This window comes from Bubalus kerabau, chromosome 15 (assembly GCF_029407905.1).
Source record: "Bubalus kerabau isolate K-KA32 ecotype Philippines breed swamp buffalo chromosome 15, PCC_UOA_SB_1v2, whole genome shotgun sequence".
Lineage (NCBI taxonomy): Eukaryota > Metazoa > Chordata > Mammalia > Artiodactyla > Bovidae > Bubalus > Bubalus kerabau.
This window is the reverse complement of record NC_073638.1, coordinates 13,823,768-13,849,579: the sequence shown is the minus strand read 5'-3', so window position 1 is coordinate 13,849,579 and position 25,812 is coordinate 13,823,768. Positions and strand designations below refer to the sequence as shown.

Here is a 25,812-nt window from a genome sequence, read left to right as displayed (position 1 = left end):
GTCATATAGTTATTGCCATATTCTTGCAGTTTTTCTCAAATAATGCCTGGCCCTTAGTAGACACTCAATGGATATTTGTTCAATACAGTTTGAATGAAATCTTGCTTTGGCATGTAGGTAGATATTCAGCATTATTTAGTCTTTATTAAGAGGTAGATTCTGAGCTAGATGCAAGGGGTATGTATATAGCAAGTATGGTTCTTTGCACACTCTTAAAGAAGGGAGGAAGGCAAAAATACAGGTTCAATACATTTGAGAAGTGCATATGTATCAGTGCCACCACACTCAGGATAACAGCATAGATGAGGGAATGAGAAATATTACTTAAGTTCACAGATAACTTTCTTAGTGGAAATTACTTTACACTCACTTAGAAAATCTAGAGTAGAAAGGGATTATATTCTAATGAGAAACAGCAAGGCACAAAAGCATAAAAAAGCATATAACATTTGGTGAAATTAAAGGAGCTTAAAGCTTAGGCTGGGACAATGCATGGGTGTTGAGTTACTCTATTGCTTTATTAATATATGCCCTATATCCTCAAGTTCACTGTGAACTCTCAAAGGAGAGAGAAAATATTCTTTTTGTACTTTCACATATCACAAATAATAAACAAGTGTGTGATGTGAATGGACTTTTGGTATAGTTGATCCTAGAGGGAACAACTGGAGGGCCTTAAGATTGGGTCTCCTTGGTTTTATTTAATATACACATACACATGAACAATGAGATTGCTTAAAAATTGGGAAAAAAACCCGATTGCTCCATTTATATTATTAACTTACCATATAATGTTCCCAGAAAAGATTCATCTAGAGCATTGATCAGAAGAGCCTTCACAACTCTTTCAAAGTGAGTATAGTGGTCACCTAAAGAATATGAAATTAATTTAAAATAAATATTAGAATCTGGCAGACAAAAAAGTTATTTGAATACAATAAGTTCCTTTCTCCAAGGCTAAAAAATTAATGCTATAAACTGAAATTGCTTAATTATTCTAATTTTCTAGCTGGCTCAGTGACTTGTCCAGTCACCGAGAAAATCTCCATTTTCCAGATTTACTGACTTCTAACGCAGTTTCAAGTTATTTCAAATCATCTTCACTTTCCAAACTTATTAAGGTAAAACTGTTTAGGAAATATTAAGATATTTTATGGAAAAAATCAAATTTATCCCCTATGCACTCAAATTTAATTATCAACTTGACAATTACAGCAAGGAAGAAAACCTCTAAAGGTAGATTGCTCAGTATGTGAATGAACTCCTCTCTTATTCCTTATCTCTAAAACATGTTACATATGAAATTGTTCAGGAAATTGCTACCCTAGCCAGAACCACAATGGCTATAAAAACTCAATATCCTTTCTGATGCCACAGATTTAGGATTTTCCACATCAATTAAGAAAAGTTATGTCTCCTCTTTTTCGTGCCAAATATAAAAGCCTACTTTCCCACTAACTCAGTTTGGTCCATGGAATCATCTCCTGTGGTGGGTCAGGCAAAATGATAAGAGAAGGTTCCTATTGTTTCCCATTTCTCTTGGGTCAAGGTTTACTATGGCTGTGGAAATGTTCTCTGTCAAACACGACCCCTTCCTTGATCCAAGCTGTCATCAAAGAACACCTGTCCCTGCTCTGGGCATTGTGAAGACATTAACAACTGCCTGAGTGTTTCCAGAAAAGTAGATGCTCAACAAGGGTTAGAGCAAATAAAACCGATCAATAGTATTAACATCCATGAGTGATTTTGACTTAGATTTCAGTTGAAATAAAACAAAGATGAAATTTAACATGAAGAAATCTTTTAATTTACATTTTAGTTACTAAAAGTGTTGTATAAATCTTAGACTCCAGGGAAACTTTTACTATGCAACCATCTTTAAGAAAACACCTGCTGATGGACATCTAGGTTGCTTCCATGTCTTGGCTATTATAAACAGTGCTGCGATTAACAGTGAGGTGCTAGAGTGCCCAAAATAAAGCAGTAATAAAACTACTGAACAATAGCATATATTTGCACTGGGGACCTTAGGCTTTAAAGACCTATGATTAATTGAAAATTTCAAAAAAACCTAACAATAGCCATTTATGAATACAGTTGAAAAATGAAATAATAGCTTAAGAGAATTCAATTTCGACTAGACTTTCATCCACCTTTGGATATAAAAGTATATTGTTGGTACACGCTTGATTTATGAATGTTAAAATGCATTTAAATTCTGTCTAGCACTTTCCACAGAGAAGGCAATGGCACCCCACTCCAGTACTCTTGTCTGGAAAATCCCAGGGATGGAGGAGCCTGGTAGGCTGCAGTCCATGGGGTCGCTGAGGGTCGGACATGACCAAGCGACTTCACTTTCACTTTTCACTTTCATGCATTGGAGAAAGAAATGGCAACCCACTCCAGTGTTCTTGCCTGGAGAATCCCAGGGACGGGGGAGCCTGGTGGGCTGCCGTCTATGGGGTCGCCCAGAGTCGGACATGACTGAAGTGACTTAGCAGCAGCAGCACTTCCCAAACTGAATTAGGTGAAAACTGTTCTGGAAATACTGTTGTGTTGAGAAAAAAAAATCAAATGGACCCTCCTTCACATGCATTTAAGTATCAAAAAATTGAAACAGAATATATAATTTTTATTCCACTGAATTTACCAGTCTTAAACATGCTAATGCCCAGTGTTACTCACCTGTTACAGAGTTTGAATAACTGATGCTCTATTTCAGAGATAGTGCTAATAGTGTTTAAGATTGGGAGTGAAACAAAAGGGCAGAGAATCAGAATCATCTGAAGAGTTCTTCTCCTAAACACAGCACGCCTTTCCTACTAATGTGTGTCAGAATCTCCTTCACAAGAGTCAGGAAGAGGGCCTTGATTTCACTGTGCTTGAATGGATGGTAGGTGGTGTTGGAATTATGCTCTTGGCATAATTTTTTCTCAAGTTGAAATAAAAATATTACTGAGCAGGTAAAGGCCAGGCAACATTTTATGCACTTGCATACATTGCTTTATTTCTGACAACAAACCTACAAAGTACTATCAATACTCTGTTTATTTCTCATTGAGGAAACAGAGAGAGAAAGAAAAACTTCCCAAAGATGACAGAACCAGTAAATGTTGGAACCAAGGTTGGAACAGACAACCTGACTTTCGATTTTATGTTACAATCCCCTACAAAGATGGTGTTTTGCATGGTAGTTAGATTTGATCCTTTCATACTTCAGAACATGTAATTTTAGTGTTGGATGGGGAAATTGAAGAAAATAAAATTCAAATCCTGTATTTTAGGATTAATCCTTTATCTTAGGACACTCATGATGATGAAGTAACTTATCCAAGCTTACACAACTAGATAGAAGCAGAGTCAAATCCTGACCTCCTCCAGAGCTTTTCTCATCATTTTAATCCCTATATTGGATGGGCTTCTATAGGATACCCCAGAAATAGTTTAAAACTTTCCTCCTTGATTATAAAAAAATTAAAAAAGATGCAGGAGAAAACCAATAATATTCATGTTTAGGCATCTTTATTTTTAGAAGGTAATCAACTCCCCCATATTCAATCATCAGACAGTTTAATCATTCTGTTGATTTTCTGTGCATCCTTTATCATGCATTTCACATATATGCTAACATTTTGTTTAGCATGTGACCTTCCCACTACTGATCTGGTTTTCTCACGTCAGTACTACATTCCTTTATTTATTGAAATTTTATAATTATTTTTATATCTGGTGGGGGCAAGTCCTTCTACTTCATTTTGTGCTTTGAAAATGTTATTTATTCTCATACATTTATTCTTCCAAGCAAACTTTAAGACTGTGTTCACAAAGCTGAATGAAGAATTTCAGAAGATATATCTTCTTGTGTAACTTATTAATACCTCCCATAAACATTCTTATCTCTCCTTTTACTGACATTTCCTATTCTATTCCACAGTAAACTTTATTCCTGTACCTATAAAGCTATGCTTTTCTTCTTAAGATTAGGCCTAGTAACTATTTTGTTCACTAGTGTAAATGGAATTTTCCCACATTGTATCTTCTAAATAATTTACAGTATATAAGAAAACTATTGAGTTTTACGCATTTATTGTGCATTAGTCATTCTTGAGGCCTTTTTCTAAGGAACATGAGCTTCCTGGAAAATCGCAGAGCTGGAGAGATACTGTTTGCAAATTCCTGGGCACTGAACGCTTTCTCCCTTAACCCTGAGGAGGATGTGGTCTTGCTAGTGCTAAGTTTATTTCCAGAACCAAGAGAGGTTTATAAGTATTCTGTTTGGTAGAGGCACATGCATTGTTGGTCTACTTTCATGTCAAATGGAGATATAAGTCCAGTGTAAAAGGGCAGGCGCAGAGCAATAAAAGGAACCCTTTTTCTATTCTAACAGGTATCCCCCTATTTAGGAAAATATGGAAATAGATGCTGTATCCACTCCTTCTCTCAATATATTCACATCCTTTCTCTTTTCTATCTTTGGTTAAGTAAGTCAGAAACTGATAGCTTGTATATATAGTCATATTATGTTCAGTAATAAATGTCTTTTCCTTTTCCATAGTTGTATTTCTTGTTTTACTTTTGTGTCTGTTGCATTGTTGAAAACATCTAGAACAAAGTAGGAAATATTGTCTTGTTCTTTAAAGAGAATATCTTTAGAGCTTCATTACAATGTTGGATTTTTGGCTAAAATATTCTTTGTTATGTAAAGGACACATGTTCATACTATTTTTAAGACTTAAAAAATTAGGTGTGGGCACTGAATTTTATCAAGTACATTTTTAGAATCTATTGAAATTTTTTTTTTCTCTTTTGATATATGTAACACATTAATATGGCACCTAATATTATGCCATTTTTATAGCTCTAATGGTTAGAGAACTTTTTCTTTAAACTCTTGTAGATATTCCTTCATATGCCTATTTGAAAATCTTTTTCATCAGCTTAGGATGTGAGCCTCTTTAATCTGCCACAAACAGGTGCATTTGGCAACTCAAGTTATATTTTCTTCTATCATACCTTTGAATTCACATCTGCATGTCTTTATATATCCAAAAACAAGGTAAGCCTTTCAGTACATTCAGATTTCCTTTTACATATCTCACTAAGGTTATATAACTTTCTTTCTTTAGATTTCCATGTGTTATGTATTTTTCCCAGCTAAGAATTCATGAAATAGTGTCTTCATTTCTATTCTTTTATGTTATCTTCTCTGCAGAAATATTTTTTCTCTTTACACCAGAAACTTCTTGGGTTTAGCCTACATATTGTTGATGAGATTTCTAAGCTGCTAACTTGGCTCTCTATTGCTTCCAATATATACTTCATTTCTGATTTTATATTTTTCATTTTCTGGCAGCTTATCTTTAACTACTTCTCTTTCACCTCAAATTGTTCTCTCCTTATGATTTCCTATTTCTTTTCCTTAAGATTGCAAGGCAAATGCTTTGTACAATTTTCTTACGTTTCCTTTAATGAAACATTTTTTCATGAGCATTTTCTTCACTTGGGTCTTCAGGGTAACATAACCTTTCCTTTGTGCCATATGATTTTACAGGTACTTTTTATTTATCTTAGAACAAGAGGAGTTCTCCAGAGGAGAGGATTTAATATTTAACATAAATGGTTGTGAGATTGTTCTTACTCCTACACAGTGTACTGATAGAATGATTCTGCTTAATTGCTAGGTGCACCAAGTTAATGTTCACTCACTCTAACTTCCAGTAATCTAGCCAAGTATTTTTCTACCAAGGCACTAGTAGGCTGAGATGTACTCTGATAACTACTTGGTTCTCTGTCACTGTGAACCTATGATAGAGTACCAGAAGAATAATGTAATTTTAATATCTACAAATCAGAAGGTATTCCCCTCTCTCTACCTGTGTATAAGATTGCCATGTGAACCATATAGATCTGGAATTCATTGAGCCACTGCTAGTCCATCCCTCTACTTCCTTTGGTATCTTTTCTGGGAGTTGCAGTCTCAGAATAAATATGAGTAACTAATAATAGGGATTGATGAGAAGAGGAAAATACTCTGATTATCTTTAAGTCCCTCAACCATACAGTAGGAAGGAAACTATTCTAAAGTGCTATAGGTAAACATACCTCTCAGAGCCAAATGGCAGACAGCAAGGAAGTGAGAAAATGTCCTCCTATAGTAGAACTGTTCTCTTCAAAAAGGTAAAATTGCATATGCCACTGATTGTCTCAATTGAGAACTGAATTTGGAGTTATGAAATGTCTCTCCCTTTTCTAATCTAAGTATTAATTTACAGCAACTTTTAGAACATAATCCCTTGGCATATAAAAACTACATATACTTACTATATTCATAAACGGCAGTCACTAATAAGTATTAAAAACATTAACCAAGTCATAAATTATCATCTTAAAATATGTAGCTTGTTTTTCCTCTGATGTTTTAATAAATCTGGTAATACCTAACATTTTTCTGTCTTCAGGAAGCTTCAGTTGATATGTTTAATCATCCATCCATCCAACTAAATAAGTTCCTATAATGTGTCAGCAGGTCTAATGTGTATTAGGATTACAAAGAGAAGTTGATTAACCACTTAGGTTATTTTTTGAAAGTGGGGATGGCCATTTGGATTTCTTGAGTTTTACTTTTTCACATACAATAAAATTCACTCTTTTTGGTGCATAGTTCTATGACCAAAACACCAAGTTGTTTAACCACCATGACAATCAAAAACACAAGTTCTATCACCACCCCAAAACTTCCTTATGCTCCCTCTTAATCATTTAGATTTGTACACATTGAGTCTGAGGTGTCTGAAAGACACCGTGATGAAAATGTTCAGTAAGAAGATTAAAAAATTGGGCCTTACACTATGGAGAAGTCTGTGCTGGAAATAAAAGCTTGGGAACTTCCCCAGAGATTAGGCTGAAGTTATAGGGCAGAGACTGCCTGAAGCACAAGTAAAATGAAGGCAGTGTGAGGATGGAACTGTTAGAAACATCAATATTTACATGGCAAATGGAAAAACAAGAATGCAATATTATAAAGGGGAAGACAAGAAGCTAAAAACAAAAACAAAAACCTGTGAAAATGAAAACTGTCAATGGCTAGTGGCAAAACACACAGCAACATCAGGCTAACATGAGGACCAAAGAGCATTTTGGCAACTTAAAAGTTGTCACTAATTTTAGTAAGAGCAGTTTCACTGGATTGATGGGTATAACAGTCTAAGTACAGTGCTTTGCAGTTACTGGGAAACTCTGAACAAAAAGATAAGTTTAGAATAGCAGCTAACAGAAGAACATGACAACTCAAGGGAGGAAAGGCATTAATGCGGTTACAAGTTGAGAAAAGGGAGGTTGTGAGGACAGAGTCAGAAGGAAAAGCTGCAATTAAGAACATAAAGGATATTGCATAAAAATGAGGTACATCTCCTTCTAAGGTGGAGATGCTCAGTGTTAAAAACAAGCACAGGGCTCCTTGATATTTACCCAAATGAATTGAAAACTTATGTCCATAGATAAATTTTCACACAAATATTTATAGCAGCTTTATTCATAATTGCCAAAACTTGGAAGCAACCAAAATAATCCCTCAACAGGTGAACAGATAAAAAAAACTGTGGTACATCCATACAATGTATTATTACTCAGTGATAAAGGGAAATGAGCTATCATGCACTTAAGACATGGAGGAAATTTAAATGCATTATTAAGTGAAACATGCCAATCTGAAAAGGCTACATGCTGTATGATTCCCATGATAAAAACATTTTGGCAAAGGCAAAACTATGGAGACATTAAAAAGGTCAGTGATTGCTAGGGGTTCAGGGGTGGGAGGGAGGGATGACTAGGTGGAGAACAGGATAATTTTAGGAGTGAAACTGTTCTGATATTGTAATGGTGGATACCTGTTGCATCATTATACATTTCTCAAACCCACAGAATGCACAACACAAAGAGTGAGCCTAGATGCAAACTATGAACTACAGTTAATAATGTATCAATTATCAATACTGGCTCATCAACTGCACCAGATATATCAAGATAATGCAAGATGTTAATAAGAGGGCAACTGTGTGTGATGGGTTATCTAGAAACTCTCTGTACTTGTCCACTCAACTTTTCAGTAAATCTAAAACTTCCCTTAAAAAACCAAAGGTAAGCATAAAAGTGTAGGATAGAGAAGAGAGTTAAGATACTTTCCATGTGCTGGACTTTTATTTGGAGTGGCTATGAGTGGGTGGTTGTTGGTTAGTCACTAAGTCATGACTGACTCTTTTGCAACCCCCATGGACTGTAGCCCGTCAGGCTCCTCTGTCCATGGGATTACCTAGGCAAGAATACTGGAGTGGGTTGCCATTCCCTTCTCCAAAGGATCTTCCAAACCCAGGGATCGACCTGCATCTCCTGCATTGCAGGCGGGTTCTTTACCACTGAGCCACCAGGGAAGCCCCTATGAGTAGGTATCTCTCAGTATATGTTCTATCACATCCTAGATACTAATATCCAGAATGATGGGACATATCCTAACTGACTTTCTCTGAGATTCAAATGTCCTGATGGCATGTGAACCAGTGCTTACTGATATAAGGAAAACAGTCATTAATTTTCAACATACAGATGCCTATGACTATCACTGGCATCTCTGTAACTGATTTATTTGATTTTCTTGAAATTTAATTCATACCTCAATCTACTATTTAAATCACAGTATCTAAATTGAATCATATTATACTTAACTTTAGTAAACATGCCTTTTAAATGCCTTTTGGAAATGTGCATTTTTGAAGGGGAAAAAAAAAGTTTTCATCCAACATCCTGTTTCTATCACAGTTGTAAAACATCATAAAAACAGTCTTTAAATTTATGTACAATTATAGGGATCAGAACAATAATATACACATTTAAACACACCCTAATATTTTAGGGTCCTATTGTTTATTATATGTAAATATAAATGATTCTAATTTCCTGACAGGCTTCACTGCATAACACTTCAAAAGTCCAGATAACACCAGTGGTTCTCAAAGTGTGGTCTATAGACCCCTGTAGGTCTCCAAGTCTATTTAAGGGGATTGGTGAAGTCAAAGCTGTAATATTAAGATAATTATCTGTTGTTTTTGCCATTTTGCCATTGTCACTGATGGTACAAAAGTAACTACGGATGAGGTAGCTGGCCCCTTAATATGAATCATGGCTGTGGAATCAAACTACTAGTAATCACTATAGTCATCATTGCTATGCATTCAGTAAAAAAGCTACTTTCATTTAAAATATCCTTGATGAAGCAGTAAAAATTACCATTTCTATTAAGTCATGAATCTGAGTATACCTCTTTTAAAACTAAGTTGGGAGCCTCATTTTTCAGGTTTATTTGAAATACCAAGTTTACCTAAAAGAACCATTGACCAACTATGGTTATTCAGGCATCTGCCAAATATTTTATCAAAAATGAACAAAGAGAATCTGCCATTTCAAGAACTCACAGTGTTTGTTACTGAAGGTAAAAACTGGTATTTGAGCAGAAATCAGAATTTTGAAAAACTTGTATTTGCTACTATGAGCTTGACAATTTCCCAATACCTAAAGAATTTTTTGATGATACTGGTGGTGATATTAATGAATGTGATTTTTAAAATATTATATAGTGAAATGTGTCAAAATATGGAAGATTCACTCATAGCTCAGACAGTAAAGAATTTGCCTGCCATGCAGGAGACCCAGGTTCGATTCCTGGGTTGGGAAGATCCCCTGGAGAAGGAAATGGCAACCCACTCCAGTACTCTTGCCTGGAGAATCCCATGGACAGAGGAGCCTGGTGGGCTACAGTCCATGGTGTTGCAAGAGTCAGACACGACTGAGTGACTAAAGAGAGAGAGAGAGAGAGAGAGAGAATCAGTATATAGACTTCCCTCGTGGCTCAGACGGTAAAGCACCTGCCTATAATGCAGGAGACCCGGGTTTAATCCCTGCATCGGGAAGATCCTCTGGAGAAGGAAATGGCAACCCACTCTAGTACTCTTGGCTGGAAAATCCCATGGACGGAGGAACCTGGCAAGCTACAGTCCATGTAGTGCTTTGTCCAAGTCACAAAGAGTTGGACAGGACTGAGCGACTTCACTTTCACATAACCAGCAAAGCAATATTTTCCAAACAACCAATGCATGATGTTACAAAATCATGAATAGGTAAAAGATCCATTCAAATTGAAAGACGTATTAATGGAGTGAAATGTAAGTACTAAAAGTTCATTTATATGCTTTCAGACTCCAAACTGCAACTAATCTTTAAGAAACTTAAGAACAAGTTCTTTAAGAAACCTGTTGAATTTTGGTGCAGTGTCAGTGAGAATATCCACAATTATTTTGAAAATGCTTTAAAAACAACCCTCCTTTTTCCAGCTATCTACTTCTACAAAAAAAATTGCTTTCATCTAATTTAATGTCAATACAGACTGAATGCAAAAGCAGATACAAGAATCCAGCTGCCTTGTACTAGGCTAGATATTAAATATAAATGTAAAACAATGCCATTCTTCTGATTTTTTTGGAAAAGTTATTTTTTCATGAAAGTGTTATCTATATTAACATGTAATGAGCTTATCACACAAGAATTTTAAGTCATTTAATTAATAAACATATTTTAAATTTCTATTGTATTTCTACAATGGTAGATGTTGATAGATACAACACACAGAAACAAAAGCTCTTTAGGGTTCTCTATTATTTCTAAGAGTTTAAAGGGTTTTCACAAACCACTAGAATAAACTATTATTAGACAGACAAAGTTACCTGAAAATGAAACCATAGTTCCTGATCAAAGATTTAGAATATGATAGTAAAAGGCTGATTCAATACTCGACATAATATAATAATTACAATAAGTGATAAAACATCTCTTGATATTTAACTTACAAAGAGAATTCTGTTTTATTGATTTCCATTGTGATGTAGTCAACTGTTCTCCTTGTTGGCTTTTATTCTCTTCAGCACCTTCCTCATCTTGTACTACAAAGCCATCAATAATATAATGATCTCCATCTTCATCAATGATTTCATCTTCATCAAATTCATAATCATTGTCTTCTTCCTCTTCCTCCTCAACATCATTTTCATCACTGCTGGGGGAGGATTTCTTTTCAGAGTCCTAATTAAATTAAAACATATCTTTTAATAAAGTGTACCTTTAAAATTGTCACTATGGATGTGAAATTAAAAGATCAAATCTGAAACAAAAAATGATCTGTAAAAAAAAAAAAAATGATCTGTAGAAAATTTAATACTTTAAGGTTGAAAAAAATCTTGTCATGTTAGATGTTGAACTTTTGAAATTAGGAAAAAGATAACATACCCTGGTAAGTGATAAAATGTTTAAAATGGACATTAAGGTAATAAGTAGAAATAAAAAATGAAAAAAGTCAGACAAAACAAAATCTTTAAATGTTTAAAAAGAGCAAAGAATTGAGGCTCATAATAATATATTATTAATGCAATACTGCAATCAAACATGCCCAAGGATACTGGACTAAAAAATAAATTCTAGAATTATTGCAAAAGAGAAGACTCAGCACTTTAATTCTTATAAAAGTTAAATAATTTAAATAAATTTAAAAACAGTAAGAAAACCAATAAAATATCACACACCTCAAAATCTCTACTACTGTTATGTCTCTGACGAGATCTCTGTTTTGAGAGTTCCTCCAGTTTCTGCTGCTGTTCTCGCCTTCTTGTGGCTGAAGTTTTTTCAGGATTTTTTTGCTCCATCTCCACTGAAGAACATTCATCTTCGACCACTCTACGTGGACGTTTAACACCCACTTTCCTAACTAGGATATCACTGTCGTCACTCTCATCACTGTCACACATCACAGAGGAGATCCTTTTTCTCTTCCCTCGCTTGATGTGTTCTTCTTCTAAATCCTCCTCTGTTATTTGTCCAGTGTGTTTGTTGAGATCACCCTCCTCTTGACCTGAACCCTTTTCATGATCTAAGTCAATACTTCCATGTTTAGTTTTGTTCTTTTCTTCTTCATATGTTGAACTATTGTCAGTGTTAATGAGATGCTTACTACTGCTTCCTTCACCTTCAACATTAATTAATTTAAGCTCTCTTTCATTTTCTGGCTTCTTAATGCAATCAGGCCCCTTGTTACTGTCAGGATCTTCGTCACTGTCAACACTTTCATTACTGTCAACACTTTCATCACTCTCAAGCTCGTCACCACTCTCACACAACAGCAAGAGACTACTTCTTTTAGTCCGCCTCCAATCGACTCGAGATTTCTGTTCATGCCCTTGAGTTTTAGAATTTTGCCTTGTTTCATGTCTTCTAACATGTACCATTTTCACTTAAGCTTCTACAAAATAAAGTTATTAGGAATATCATAATGACAATCAGATTACAACAACGAACGCATTTATGGTACAAACTATATTTATTTGATGTTATTAAATGGTTCACAAAGGTAAAATCACATGAAGTAACTGAGTGAAGATGGAAGAATACTTATTCAACAAATAATTTATTGAACATTTATGAAAGCATCATATGAACATCTGTTCTGAATTATGCTATATATATTTTAAGGAAAGAGGGTCATACAAAATTCATGGTTTTGTTCTTCAATTATTATCCATGTGTAGAACTAAAACACTGAAACATAATAATTAAGAGAAATACAAGGTAGAATTCATTTAGTACAAAATGAGTGATAAAAAGTAACTGCAATAAAAGTGTAAAGATGCAGGAAGATCAGAACAGCAAGTATTTCACTGAAGATATGGTTGAACAGTTATGACTTGATACACCTCTGAAGAAATGATTAAATCTGAACAGAGAGAAGGAAAGAAAAAGGGATTTCAGGCAGGAAAAAATGATAAAGTCAAAATTTTGGCACTGAGAACAAACACGTTTAGTAAATAAGCATGACCAAGAAGACACGAAAAAAGGCTTTATGCTGGAAAAAAAGGGACTGATATAGAAAAGTAGGGTGGCATTACAGAACGATTCTTCCCATAAGCAAAGAAGGATTCTGAACAGAGAAATGAATTATAACACAAAAGATTAATCATATGTATGAAGAAAGTTGTAGAGTAGTAATAGACATAAAAAAAGTTAATGATGCAAAACTAAGCAATAACTTATCTACTAAGATTTCAGCCTTTATATACTTCAGTAAAATGGTAATGGCTTAAAACGTTAAAAACTAAAGGTACAACATAATCCAACAGAAAACTTATTAACAATCCAATAACACAGGTGAAAAAACAGTTGAATGGCAAAACAGAGCACAGTATCTGGAAGGAAAACAAATGCTGTAAGTTCCTGATTCAGAAAAGGGTGAAACAAAGTGAAAGTGTTAGTAACTCAGTTGTGTCCGACTTTTTGTGACCCTATGGACTACCGCCCGCCAGGCTCCTCTGTCCATGGGCTTCTCCAGGCAAGAATACTGGAGTCGGATGCCATTCCCTTCTCCAGGGGAATCTTCCCGACCCAGGGATCGAACTTGGGTCTCCTGTGTTGCAGGCCGAGTCTTTAACACTGAGCCACCAGGAGCACCATCAAAATCATCCACAAGTATAAAGGAACAATTAGAGACAACATAACTAGAAAAACAGTAACATATATATATATATATATATATATATATATATATATATATATTTATTTCTATGGCTGCTAAGGAAAAGAGAAATATGATCACAATGCAATGAGATGACCTCAAAATACTCATGTAAGAACGTACGTATTTAACTGAGTGCTATCTCCTTTAAAGAAATCACTTTTGAGGTTGTATTGTTTCAATATTTCTACCATGGCACAGATGATTTTGGAGATTTTCTAAAAACCATAGTTTCAAAAAATATGAAAATACTTACACTTTGTTTTTTTATCCCAAAGAGAGGTTTAAATATCCACTTTATTCACTTGTCCTAGTCAGAAGGGACTGTTACCAGCTTCCAGAAATAAAATCCAATTTGAAAAGATGAAGACTAACTACTATTAAAGATATTTTTTAAATGTGCTACAAACTGACAGTAATTCCAAAACTAGAATGTCACATCTTTTTTTAGCAATGGAAGTGTTACTGAACCAAGTTTATGGCTCCCCAAGATGATTACTTTTTTTTGGTGGGGGAGAGATATCACCTATTTGATTGTACAGATTCTGTTATGTTTATAAGACAATGTAACTGCTTCTATAATGGTAATGACTCATACAAAATAAGAACAACAGTTGCTAAGACTATACAAAAGAAATTATAATGTAGGCAGTCTTATGAGAGTGCTGCAAAATACATTCGGCATTGTAATAGTAATCGAACAAATCCTAGTCCATAGACCAAATATTCTGCTATTTGAAATTACAGTCAGATTGCATCTTACAGAAGATCTGTATTAATATCAGCAAAGAATAAAACTGTACTCTTTTTTTTAAAGATCTCTATATTGCTTTTCAAAGTATGGATTTTTGTACACTATAGTGCTTCAAAATATGTCCACCCAGTTTCTCTTTCAAGTTTTAAACTGTTTCTTTTTATTAAGCACTAGGTAAATTATGTAGGTTATATTTTGAAGCCATGTAGTACAAAGAAGTTGGAGAAGGCAATGGCAACCCACTCCAGTACTCTTGTCTAGAAAACCTCATGGGCAGAGGAGCCTGGTAGGCTGCAGTCCATGGGGTCAGAAAGAGTCACAGGACTGAGCAACTTCACTTGCACTTCTCCCTTTCATGCACTGGAGAAGGAAATGGCAACCCACTCCAGGGTTCTTGCCTGGAGAATCCCAGGGACAGGGGAGCCTGGTGGGCTGCTGTCTATGGGGTCACACAGAGTCGGACACAACTGAAGCGACTTAGCAGCAGCAGCAGTACAAAGAAGTATTTTTTAAGCACATATAGTTATAAATTTGCACAAGCTAACTGTATATGTACTTTTCACTGTAACAAGAAGGTAAGGCTGTTTTATAAAAATCTCTCTGAATTGGGAGAAATAATGGAAAAAAAGTTTATGAAAACCAAAGACAAATATGGCCTCAGCAGATACACTAAAGAATGTAGGAACATTAAAGTAAAAGATCATTTTTATTACTACTCAAAAGCAGTTTCATACACACTGGATGTTTATCTTACAAAACTGTACCATGTGCAAAACAGCTATTTATCATATCAAGAGGTGACTCTTGATGGCAGAAACTAAGAAAGTCACACTATACAAATACCTGTGACTGTCACAGAGTTAAACTATTAAAACACCCTTTATGTATAGCAATTTTCAGTGCATTTTCAGATATATTTTAAAGTCCTGACAATGATCCTAGAAGGAAGATATTATCTATCTTCAATTATAAAAGTCAAAGCCAAGGACGTAGATTTTAAATGACTTACCAAAGATCACACAGCTCATTAGTGACAGAACAGGGATGAGAAACCAGGTCTTCTGATTCCCAGTCCAGCGTTATACAATGACTGCTGCCAATATTATATTTGTACAAAGTAGGAAAAGTTATGCTTTCAAAAAGTCATATTGTATCTCTCATTCATGCTAAATTTTAGTTTCAGAAAATAATCATTAAAATAGTCTTAGTAAGTTTACAAACATGCTTTTTAAATTATGTAACTGAGCACATGAGTTAGGCCAGAAACTATAAATTATTTATCCAAAACGCAAAACAAGAATGTGCAACAGAGATGAAAATTTGAAGGCTTCCCTCTACCACCTTACTGACGACACTCATCACAAAATTTAAGGGATTCCCCATTGAATCCAAATGTAAAGATTCCAAAGAAAGGTAGTCTCTGGTGAGAAAAAAATTGATTTTTGAAAACTTCAGTGTTGAATATTGAGGAGGCAAACTTTATATAAACAAATAAAATTTCATTTGGCCAAGTGCCAAATTTCCAGGGCCTCTTTCCTATTTCAAAACTGCTGTTTAATGTCAATAATGTCCCAAATTCTGTCATTGAAAAAGATAATTTGATTATGGCTGGCTCTTTTTTTAAATTGTGGATACTTTTACTTTGTGAGCTGGGGAGAGAAGAAGGATGACAGAGGGAAAAGGTGAGTGAACTGAACTTGAGACAAATGAAAGGTTGATGGTAAAACATCTCTTGAGCATTAGAATTCACTCAGAAAACAGTCCAGGCAAATGGATGTAATTTCTATATAGGCTGAGTATACACTCAATTTCTTGAAATCAATATTTAAGCAAAGTTTTAATAATACCTTACCTTTTAGGCAAAGAGAAAAACAGAGGCTCCAAACAGAAAGCATTAAATAAGTGAATAAAGATGATCAGTACTATCGCATCTTTGTGCTTCATGGTTAAAATCACTTAAGATGCACATACTATCTTGTCTGCCAAAGAATGTCAGGGCGATAACCCATAAGCCTTGTGCTCTTTCTCTAGCACAGGGGTAACTAAAGGGGGTACTTTGATGCTACCTGAACTTCTCATCAGAAGAAATATCCTTTATTCTAGATTTTGAGATTATTTTATCAAAAAAAGATTCATTCTAAGAATCATCCACTTGCCCTATGAACAATGTAGGTGATAGTTTAAAAATTAAAAATTTGAAGGGCAGTGGAACTCCCACCATTACCTGAAATTCTACCAGAAGGGATGCGCCCTATCTGAAAAATATCACCCCTCCTTAAGGTTTCCTTTTGTATGACAGTTTGGACAGGAAACCGTAACAAACCAAAGCACTGAATGCATATACTATGTGCTAGCACCAATCCGGAGCTGTGGAGTTTCTCAAGAATTTAACGACATCGTCTCTGCTTCCATGGAGCTCACAATCTGATGAAAGGAACATCTAAACAAGCCAGAGTAATACATGATTTAAGGGCTACAGAATATGATTCCTTTTTTTTTTTTTTTTGGCTTTTACCGTATTGCTGGGAACAAATGTATCATAGTTCTTCCACTAAAACAGGGCAGCACTACACGACAGAAGTAGGAAAATAGCAAGAAATATATAGAAAAAGCCAATGTCCCCCACTTAGGCTCACGGTTCAGTATTCCACAATTTCGCATACAGTGAATCCTGCCAGCTAGCATCCCGGACTACTATAGCATTCACCGAAGTCTATAACCCTGAAGACTGTCCGCTAAATAGAGCGGGGCTGAGGAAGGAACAGAGCCTCTCGGAATTAACACCAGAGCACAACACTAGATACTCTGGTTGTATCTCGTGATACAAACCTGGCTCCTCCGCGGGACACAGACGCCTGGCGCAGCAAGCCCGCCCGCCCGCCACTCGCCACCTGATGGGAAGGGCGCCTCAGCTGGGACGCGGGACCCTCCGACACGGCTTGGCGAGACCCCGCGCGGAACGTCACAGACCCCCAGAGCTTACTAGCGCTCGACCCCCAGAAAACAAACGAGAATCTGGAAAGACCAGAGAAGCGCGCGAAGTCACCCTCCGCGTCCCGCGCATCCTGCCGGCCCACTCCCCTTCGCGGAAGGAGCGGGCGACCAGCCTGCCGCAGCCCCCATGGCGCGCGCGAGGAGCGAAGGGCAGGGCGGGGAGCAGTCCCGCCCACCCCGAGAGCGCCCGCGGGAACGTTTCCCGCCTGCAGGCTGCAAGGCGCGGCTTCCCCCTCCCCTCCAACAAACCTTCAGCAGCAGGAGCGAAAGCGAGTCCCCGCCCCGAGGGAGTCCGCGCCGCCCCCGCGCTCTCACCTTTCAAACCTCCCCAGCCTCCGCCTCCGCCCAGGTACCCCAGTCCGGACGGGCGACGTTCCTCCTCCTTCCGGGCGCCAAGGGAAGTCCCGCCTCTGGGCGGGGCTAGGGGCGGGGCCGCGCGGCGGGAGGGGCCGTCTTCCGGGAGCGTGCGCTAGTGGGAGGAGCGGCTGCTGAGCGTTAGGCAGGGCGCCGCCGAGGGGTCCTGGTTTCGACTGAGGTTGGGAGAGGGTCTCGGCGGGCTTGTGAGGGGCCGGGAGGACTGTGCAGACTAAGTAAGCCCGACGCGGGGAAGTGGGGCTTGCTGTGGAAAGGTCTGGTTGCTGGGGAAGGAATCCAGCGTCACGTCCCTCTGGGGAAGGGGGCCAGTCCCCGACTCCCTGACTCTTCCGCTCTCGGCGGTAACTTTGGGGTGTGGCAGGGGTTAGTGACGGCTGTTGACCCGCGATCTGGGCCTGAAGGAGGTTTGTGGTCGCGATGGGGAGATAGTCTTTCTCGAGGCCTCTGGGGGAATAAAACAAATGTTTGTAATCCGGATTATCCGCGGTGACTTGGGCCTCCTCTGCTGCCCAAGTAAAGTTAAAGGCCTGAGCCCTAAAACTTCCGCCAGCCAAGCCCAGCTAGGGACGGGGTCAGGGCCACCGGGTTCCTGGTGAGGTTGAAAGAGTGAGTGTGTAAGGCTGTGTTAAAGTGAGTCAGTGAGAGTAGGCAGAATTTTGTGGGTTGCTTCCGTGTGAGTGTGGGAACTGAGTCCCACAGCCTCACCATGTCAGGGAAACGGAAGCGTGTGGTGCTGACCATTAAAGATAAACTTGATATAATAAAGAAACTTGAAGATGGAGGTTCTTCCAAACAATTGGCAGTGATTTATGGAATTGGTGAAACAACCGTTCGAGATATAAGGAAAAATAAGGAAAAGATCATAACTTACGCAAGCAGTTCAGACTCCACAAGTCTTCTGGCTAAGAGGAAATCTATGAAACCATCCATGTATGAGGAACTGGACAAAGCGATGCTAGAATGGTTCAACCAGCAAAGAGCAAAAGGGAATCCTGTGTCTGGACCAATTTGTGCAAAAAGGGCAGAGTTCTTCTTTTATGCTTTGGGAATGGATGGTGATTTTAACCCCTCTGCCGGTTGGTTAACTCGTTTTAAGCAGCGGCACAGCATTAGAGAGATCAATATTAGAAACGAAAGATTAAGTGGAGATGAGACTGCTGTGGAGGATTTTTGCAGCAACTTTCGAGACTATATTGAACGAGAGAATTTGCAGCCCGAGCAAATCTACAATGCAGATGAAACTGGACTGTTTTGGAAATGCCTGCCTTCCAGGACTTCGGTAATCAAAGGTAAATGCACGGTCCCTGGGCACAAGTCAATGGAAGAAAGAGTCACTATCATGTGTTGTGCCAATGCAACAGGTTTACACAAACTTAAGCTTTGTGTTGTGGGGAAAGCAAAGAAACCTCGCTCCTTCAAGTCAACTGACACCTCAAACCTGCCAGTCTCTTATTTCAGCCAAAAAGGTGCATGGATGGATCTTTCCATTTTCCGACAATGGTTTGATAAGATCTTTGTGCCCCAAGTTCGAGAGCACTTAAGATCCAAAGGGTTGCAAGAAAAGGCTGTACTCTTGTTGGATAATTCACCAACACATCCAAATGAAAACGTCCTCAGGTCAGATGATGGCCAAATATTTGCTAAATATTTACCACCTAATGTGGCTTCGTTGATTCAGCCCTTGAATCAGGGAGTCATAGCTACAATGAAGAGAAACTACCGAGCACGTCTTCTCCAAAACAACTTGGAAGAAGGCAATGACCTGAGATCATTCTGGAAGAAGCTAACTCTACTAGATGCACTTTATGAAATAGCAATGGCATGGAATTTAGTAAAGCCAGTTACCATCAGCAGAGCGTGGAAGAAGATTCTCCCTACCACAGAGGAGAAAGAAGGCCAGGACTTTGATGAAGAAGATATCTCAGTGGCTGCCATCGCTACCATTTTACAACACACCAAAGGATTGGAAAATGTGCCTACTGAGAACATTGAAAAATGGCTTGAAGTGGACAGTACTGAACCAGGCTATGAAGTCTTAACTGACAGCGAAATCATCAAAAGAGCACAAGGTCACACAGATGAATCCAGTGAAAATGAGGAGGAGGAAACAGAACTGATTCCAGAGAAACATATTAATCATGCAGCTGCTCTCCAATGGACTGAAAATTTATTGGATTATCTAGAACAACAAGGTGATATGATTCTGCCTGATAGATTGGTGATTCGTAAACTTCGAGCAACCATCAGAAATAAACAAAAGATGGCAAACTCAAGTCAGTAATGGCATATCAGTGTTAGTATTGTTTTGGTAATTGTGTAACTCTTGACCTCTTTGCAATATGGCTTTTCTTGGTGTTCTGAGTTCTCAGACACAGCCCTGTGAAATATAGATTATATATATATATATATATATCTGAAGCAGTTTAAGGATTATGTGTTTTGTAGCATCTGTCCCTTTATTTGTGTAATCAGAAGCTGATTCTGTATAGGTGTAAGTTACATACACATATGTATTCACTTTCATAGATCTACAATTATCCCTTCCATTACAGTGGTATTCCATAAATCTTCTAGCAGAAGTTACAGGTAACAGTGAACAGGTAGAGCACTTTCCTGAAATCTTTTTTGTTTGTTGTGTGAGGGCAGCCACAATAATCTTTTATTGTGCTAACCATCTTAAGTGATTATTTGTATATTTGTATACAATGATGGAATGAGTGATCTATAATAATTCAAAATGAGAAAACTGATCTGTGAATTAATAACTTAGGAATCATGCTTTTCTTTGTTTTAGAGGGGAGATTTCTCTGGAAATGAAATAAATACAGGAAGTGGTTGCTAACTTCGAAAGCTAGAAAACTTAGAAAACTATTGAAAAGCTGATATTCTGACTTATTCATTTGTAGAAACAGGGAGGAGAAAATTTGGGGAACTTTAGGTTATTTATAAAAAGGGAATAAATAGACTTAATTGGATCTTATTATATTATTAATTGGATAACAGTGTAGGTCAAGTATTTATTCATCTAATTATAGTACAGGTTTTGTAAAGTTACCTATGGTGATGTGAGCACCCACCTATATGTGAGGGAATATTTTGGGTATTTGTAAGTTTTTTTTCTTTTTTACTATATATTTGAAAGTGTTATAATTTGAGAAGTTTGGTGATAATTTCTCCTTTATGTGAAAAGAATGAAAAAGAGTTTTTATTTTTAATAAGCCATAAATTATGATGTTATGAGGAAAGCAGAAATAATTATGGAAAGTGACAGATTCTAAGGAATTTCATCATTATTATTTTGACATTTGTAAAATGGTATTTCATTTGTCAGAATTTTGATGCTTGTTTAACAATGTAGGTTTACTCAAGGCATTGAAAAGACTTTGCCTATATAAATATTAATTTCATTTGTAATTTAAAAGTTTTGGCCCTAAATTTTAAAAAAGTCGTTTTTGAAATGTTTAAACTTTTTCACTGAAACACTTGCATTTTGTAGTGACTTTCTAAAGCTTTCTAAAGTGAATTCTAAAGTTTCAGAAATATTTGTAGCTTTCCATAATTTCTGTTCTCTTTGTGATGTATGTTCAGATTTTTTAAAAAAGACTTACCTGTGTCGACAACTGTTTAAAATTGTGTTTGTTGCATGAATTGCCTCGGAAGAGAAAGCATCAGAAATTAGCATACATATTGAATCAGATAATTACATGTTCTGGTGTAAATTAAATTGTATATAAAAGTATTTTTCATTTTTCTAAAATGAAAATAACTACTAAAAATCTTGGAATTTCTGTATTTGCTCAGTTTTTAAATTAACCTTGTCAGTGAAATTCAGCTGTATCATTGCCACCTAGTGGTAAAGTCAACATGACTGTTAAGCTGTGTGGTTTTAAACTTTAATATCTAGTAAAAGATTCACTGTGTTATGGCCTTGAGTGTGAATCTTGTGACTCTTTCTCTATCCTGTGAGAAACCACTCTTCATTCATAGGCTTATAGCTATTTGCTCGTTTCTGTAAACTGTCAACAATGGTAGATAAAAAGTTCTGTTTTGGACTCTTAAACATAATTATAAAAGCTGCCAATTACTGAATACCATGTTATGTTCTAAGCAGTGTATTTCTATCACTAACCCCCAAATTATGAATTAGGTGGAAATACTGATGCTCAGTTTATACTTTTAATTGCTTAAGATCACTTGGCTACAGGTAAGAATTTAAATTATAAATTATCCATAGGGTCTCAATCTCACTAGTCTTATGAGGTTTTCCATTGGTGAGCCTTGATCAGCTGCATTACAGAGTTTCTCTAATCCCACATTCATAATAGCCAAGGACGCTGTGAGAGTGGGATTACCTGCAGGGGATAATGCAGAAATTAAGAAACTTCCTTTATGAGAGATTTGGGCTTTTGTGGGGTAAATGGGGGAAGGGGGTGGAATTCCTTGCTGTATTTAAAGGGGAAGAGTGGTTCGTGTCCTACAGATCTTGAAATCAAGGTAGAAAAATAATGTATTTGAAAAGAACAAAGCCATCTGGTCTAATTATAAGCATTTAAAACAGCCAACATAATGTGATATGAATTATGTAAGGAAACCATTATGATTTAGTTTGCTTATTAATTCCTTCAGTGGCTTCTGCTCTTTATACCCCCTATATTTTAAGGTTTTGGTTTTTACTACTCCTGAGTGACTTCATCCATTTCCATTACCTCCTTGCTTAAGATCCCAAGTTTGCTTCCAGTCACCCAGTCGTCAGAAGTCTAGATTTGTGTCTTCAGTTGAGAAGCAGTATTCCAGTCTGGAAGAGAAATTTAAACTGTTGCACTGAGATTCTTTAGAGAGAGGAAAGAGTACACTCTGCTTATTAACTTCCTTCTATCAGAAATGATACACATTATTTCTGTTCACGTTCTAATGATAAGCACTCATCATCTGGCCCTACCTTGATGCAGGGGGTGCTCTAGAATAACTCCCTAAGAGGCAGGTGCTTCCTAATATATGCCTGGATTCTTGCATTAGATCTCCTGTTTGTTATATCCAGATTCCTGGTCCCAGCTCTCATAGCCTCATTATATAGAATACAATTTTCTCACACATAGTTTATGGTTCTCCAAAAGTTTACCTTCCTGTTCTGAGGATAGCTATGCCACTGTATGATCCCATAGATGGCAGCCCAACAAGCTCCTCTGTCCCTGGGATTCTCCAGGCAAGAAGACTGGAGTGAGTTGCCATTTCCTTCTCTGAGAATAGCTCTACTTGGTTCCTTTTAAGGTATATACATATTTATCTATTATTTATATATTTGATGTAAGATAAGAATGAAGCATCTGCTGTCTCTGTTTATCTTGATTTCAGAAATCCTAGCCATGTGATATTGGACAAGTCTCTAATCTCTGAGTCTTATTTTTAAGATGGAATAATATTACAGATTGTTAAGATTAAATAAAATAATGTACAATACTGTGTAAACTAATATGTTAGTTTTTATATTATTAATAGGAAAGATTAAAGGACTAGTTCAGTCGATGAATCATGACCGACTCTTTGAGACCCCCATGGACTATAGAACGCCAGACTCCTCTGTCCTCCACTATCTCCTGGAATTTGCTCAAACTCATGTTCATTGAGTCAGTGAAGCTTTCTAACCTCATCCTCTGCTGCCATCCTCTCCTTTTGCCTTCAATCTTTCCCAGCATCAGGGTCTTTTCCAAAGAGTTGGCTCCGTGCATCAGGTGGCTAAAATATTGAAACTTCAGCTTCAGCATCAGTCCTTCCAATGACTATTCAGGGTTAATTGCCTTTAGGATTGACTGCTTTTATCTCCTTGCTGTCCAAGGGACTCTGCAGAGTGTTCTCCAGCCCACAGTTTGAAAGCATCAATTCTTTGGTCCTTGGCCTTCTTTATGGTCCAGCTCACATCCATACATCTACTGGAGAAACCAGAGTTTGACTATGCAGACCTTTGTTGGCAAAGTGATGTCTCTGCTTTTTAATATGCTGTCTAGATTTGTCATAGCTTCCAAGGAGCAAGTGTCTTTTAATTTTAGGTCTGCAGTCACTGTCCACAGTGGTCTTGGAAACCAAGAAAATAAAATGTCACTGTTTCCACTTTTTCCCAATATATTTGCCATGAAGTGATGGGACTGGACGCCATGATTTTTGTTTTTAGAATGCTGAGTTTTAAATGAGCTTTTTCACTCTTTTTTCACCCTCAGTTCAGTTCAGTAGTAGTCATGTCCAACTCTGTGACCCCATGGACTGCCGGGCACCAGGCTTCCCTGTCCATCACCATCTCCTAGACCTTGCTCATGTCCATTGAGTTGGTGATGCCATCCAACCATCTCATCCTCTGTTATCCCCTTCTCCTGCCTTCAATATTTCCTAGCATCAGGGTCTTTTCCAATGAGTCAGTCTTCACATCAGGTGGCCGAAGTATTGAAACTTCTGCTTTAGCATCAGTCCTTCCAATGAATGTTCAAGACTCATTTCCTTTAGAATTGACTGGTTTGATCTCCTTGCAGTCCAAGGGACTCTCAAGAGTCTTCTCCAACACCACAGTTCAAAAGCATCAGTTTTTCAGTGCTCAGCTTTCTTTATGGTCTGATACTCACATCTATACATGACTACTGGAAAAACCATAGCTTTGACTATATGGATCTTTGTCGGCAAAGTAATGTCTCTGCTTTTTAATATGCTGTCTAGGTTGGTCATAGCTTTCCTTCCCAGGAACAAGAGTCCTTTAATTTCATGTCTGCAATCACCATCTGCAGTGATTTTGGAGCCCAAGAAAATCAAGTCTGTCACTGTTTCCATTGCTTCCCCATCTATTTGCCATGAAATGATAGGACCAGGTGCCATGATCTTAGTTTTTTAAACGTTGAGTTTTAAGCCAGCTTTTTTACTCTTCTCTTTCACTTTCATCAAGAGGGTTCTTATTTGCTTTCTGCCATAAGAGTGGTGTCATCTGCATATCTGAGGTTATTGATATTTCTCCCAGCAATCTTGATTCCAGCTTGTGTTTCATCCAGCCTGGTGTTTCACATGGTGTTTGCTGCATATAAGTTAAATAAGCAGGGTGACAATATTCAGACTTTACGTACTCCTTTCCCAATTTGGAACCAGCCCATTTTTCCATGTCTGGTTCTAACTGTTGCTTCTTGACCTGCATACAGGTTTCTCAGGAGGCATGTAAGGTGCTCTGGTATTCCCATTTCTTCAAGAATTTTCCACAATTTGTTGTGATCCACACAAAGGCTTTAGTGTAGTCAATGAAATAGAAGTAGATGTTTTTTTCTGGAAATCTCTTGCTTTTTGTATAATCCAACAGATGTTGGCAATTTGATCTCTGGTTCCTCTGCCTTTTCTAAATCCAGCTTGAACATCTGGAAATTCTCAGTTTATGTACTGTCGAAGCCTAGCTTAGAGAACTTTGAGCATTACTTTGCTAGTGTGTGAGATGAGTGCAATTGTGTGGTAGTTTGAATATCCTTTGGCATTGCCTTTCTTTGAGATTGGAATGAAAACTGACCTTTTCTAGTCCTGTGGACACTGCTGAATTTTCCAAATTTGCTGGCATGTCCAGTGCAGCACTTTCACAGCATCATCTTTTAGGATTTGAAATAGCTCCATTGGAATTCTGTCATCCCCACTAGCTTTGTTAATGTTGATGCTTCCTAAGACCCACTTGACTGCACTGCAGGGTGTCTGGCTGTAGGTGAGTGATCACACCATCGTGGTTATGGGTCATTAAGATCTTTTTTAATATAGTTTCTTGTATTCTTGCCACCTCTTCTTAATATCTTCTGCTTCTTTTACATTTCTGTCCTTTATTGTGCCCATCTTTTCATGAAATGTTCCCTTGGTATCTCTAATTTTCTTGAAGAGATCTCTAGTCTTTCCTATTCTATTGTTTTCCTCTATTTCTTTGTGTTGATCACTGAGGAAGGCTTTCTTATCTCTCCTTGCTATTCATTGAAACTCTGCATTCAGATGGGTATATCTTTCCTTTTCTGCTTTGTTTTTCGCCTCTCTTCTATCTCAGCTATTTGTAAGGCCTCCTCAGACAACCATTTTCCCTTTTTGCATTTCTTTT

The 25,812-nt window shown here is 37.3% G+C and overlaps 2 protein-coding genes across 8 annotated transcripts in view; one reads left to right on the top strand and one right to left on the bottom strand.

The window, feature by feature from the left end:
- The window catches only part of CCDC82 (coiled-coil domain containing 82), a 32,169-nt gene extending 14,447 nt beyond the window's left edge, over nt 1-17,722 (bottom strand). For 2 of the 7 annotated variants that reach the window (XM_055547711.1, XM_055547718.1), the window contains exons 1-5: nt 17,598-17,652; nt 15,364-15,447; nt 11,622-12,334; nt 10,893-11,124; nt 786-869 (exon numbers count right to left, since the gene is read on the bottom strand). In XM_055547711.1, coding sequence (XP_055403686.1) covers nt 786-869; nt 10,893-11,124; nt 11,622-12,320 — 1,015 coding nt within the window. In that variant the 5' untranslated portion in view covers nt 12,321-12,334; nt 15,364-15,447; nt 17,598-17,652. The other 5 variants (XM_055547717.1, XM_055547712.1, XM_055547716.1 and 2 more) reach the window with 5 other exon arrangements.
- An 89-nt stretch (nt 17,723-17,811) lies between these two features.
- JRKL (JRK like) lies at nt 17,812-21,655 on the top strand. The gene has a single exon (XM_055547710.1). The coding sequence runs from the start codon at nt 18,430-18,432 to the stop codon at nt 20,002-20,004; it is 1,575 nt and encodes a 524-aa protein (XP_055403685.1). The 5' UTR covers nt 17,812-18,429; the 3' UTR covers nt 20,005-21,655.
- The last annotated feature ends 4,157 nt before the right edge of the window (nt 21,656-25,812 follow it).

Excerpts from the sequence above, each read along its gene's own strand:
- JRKL (XM_055547710.1), top strand. The coding sequence starts at position 18,430 with ATGTCAGGGAAACGGAAGCGTGTGGTGCTGACCATTAAAGATAAACTT.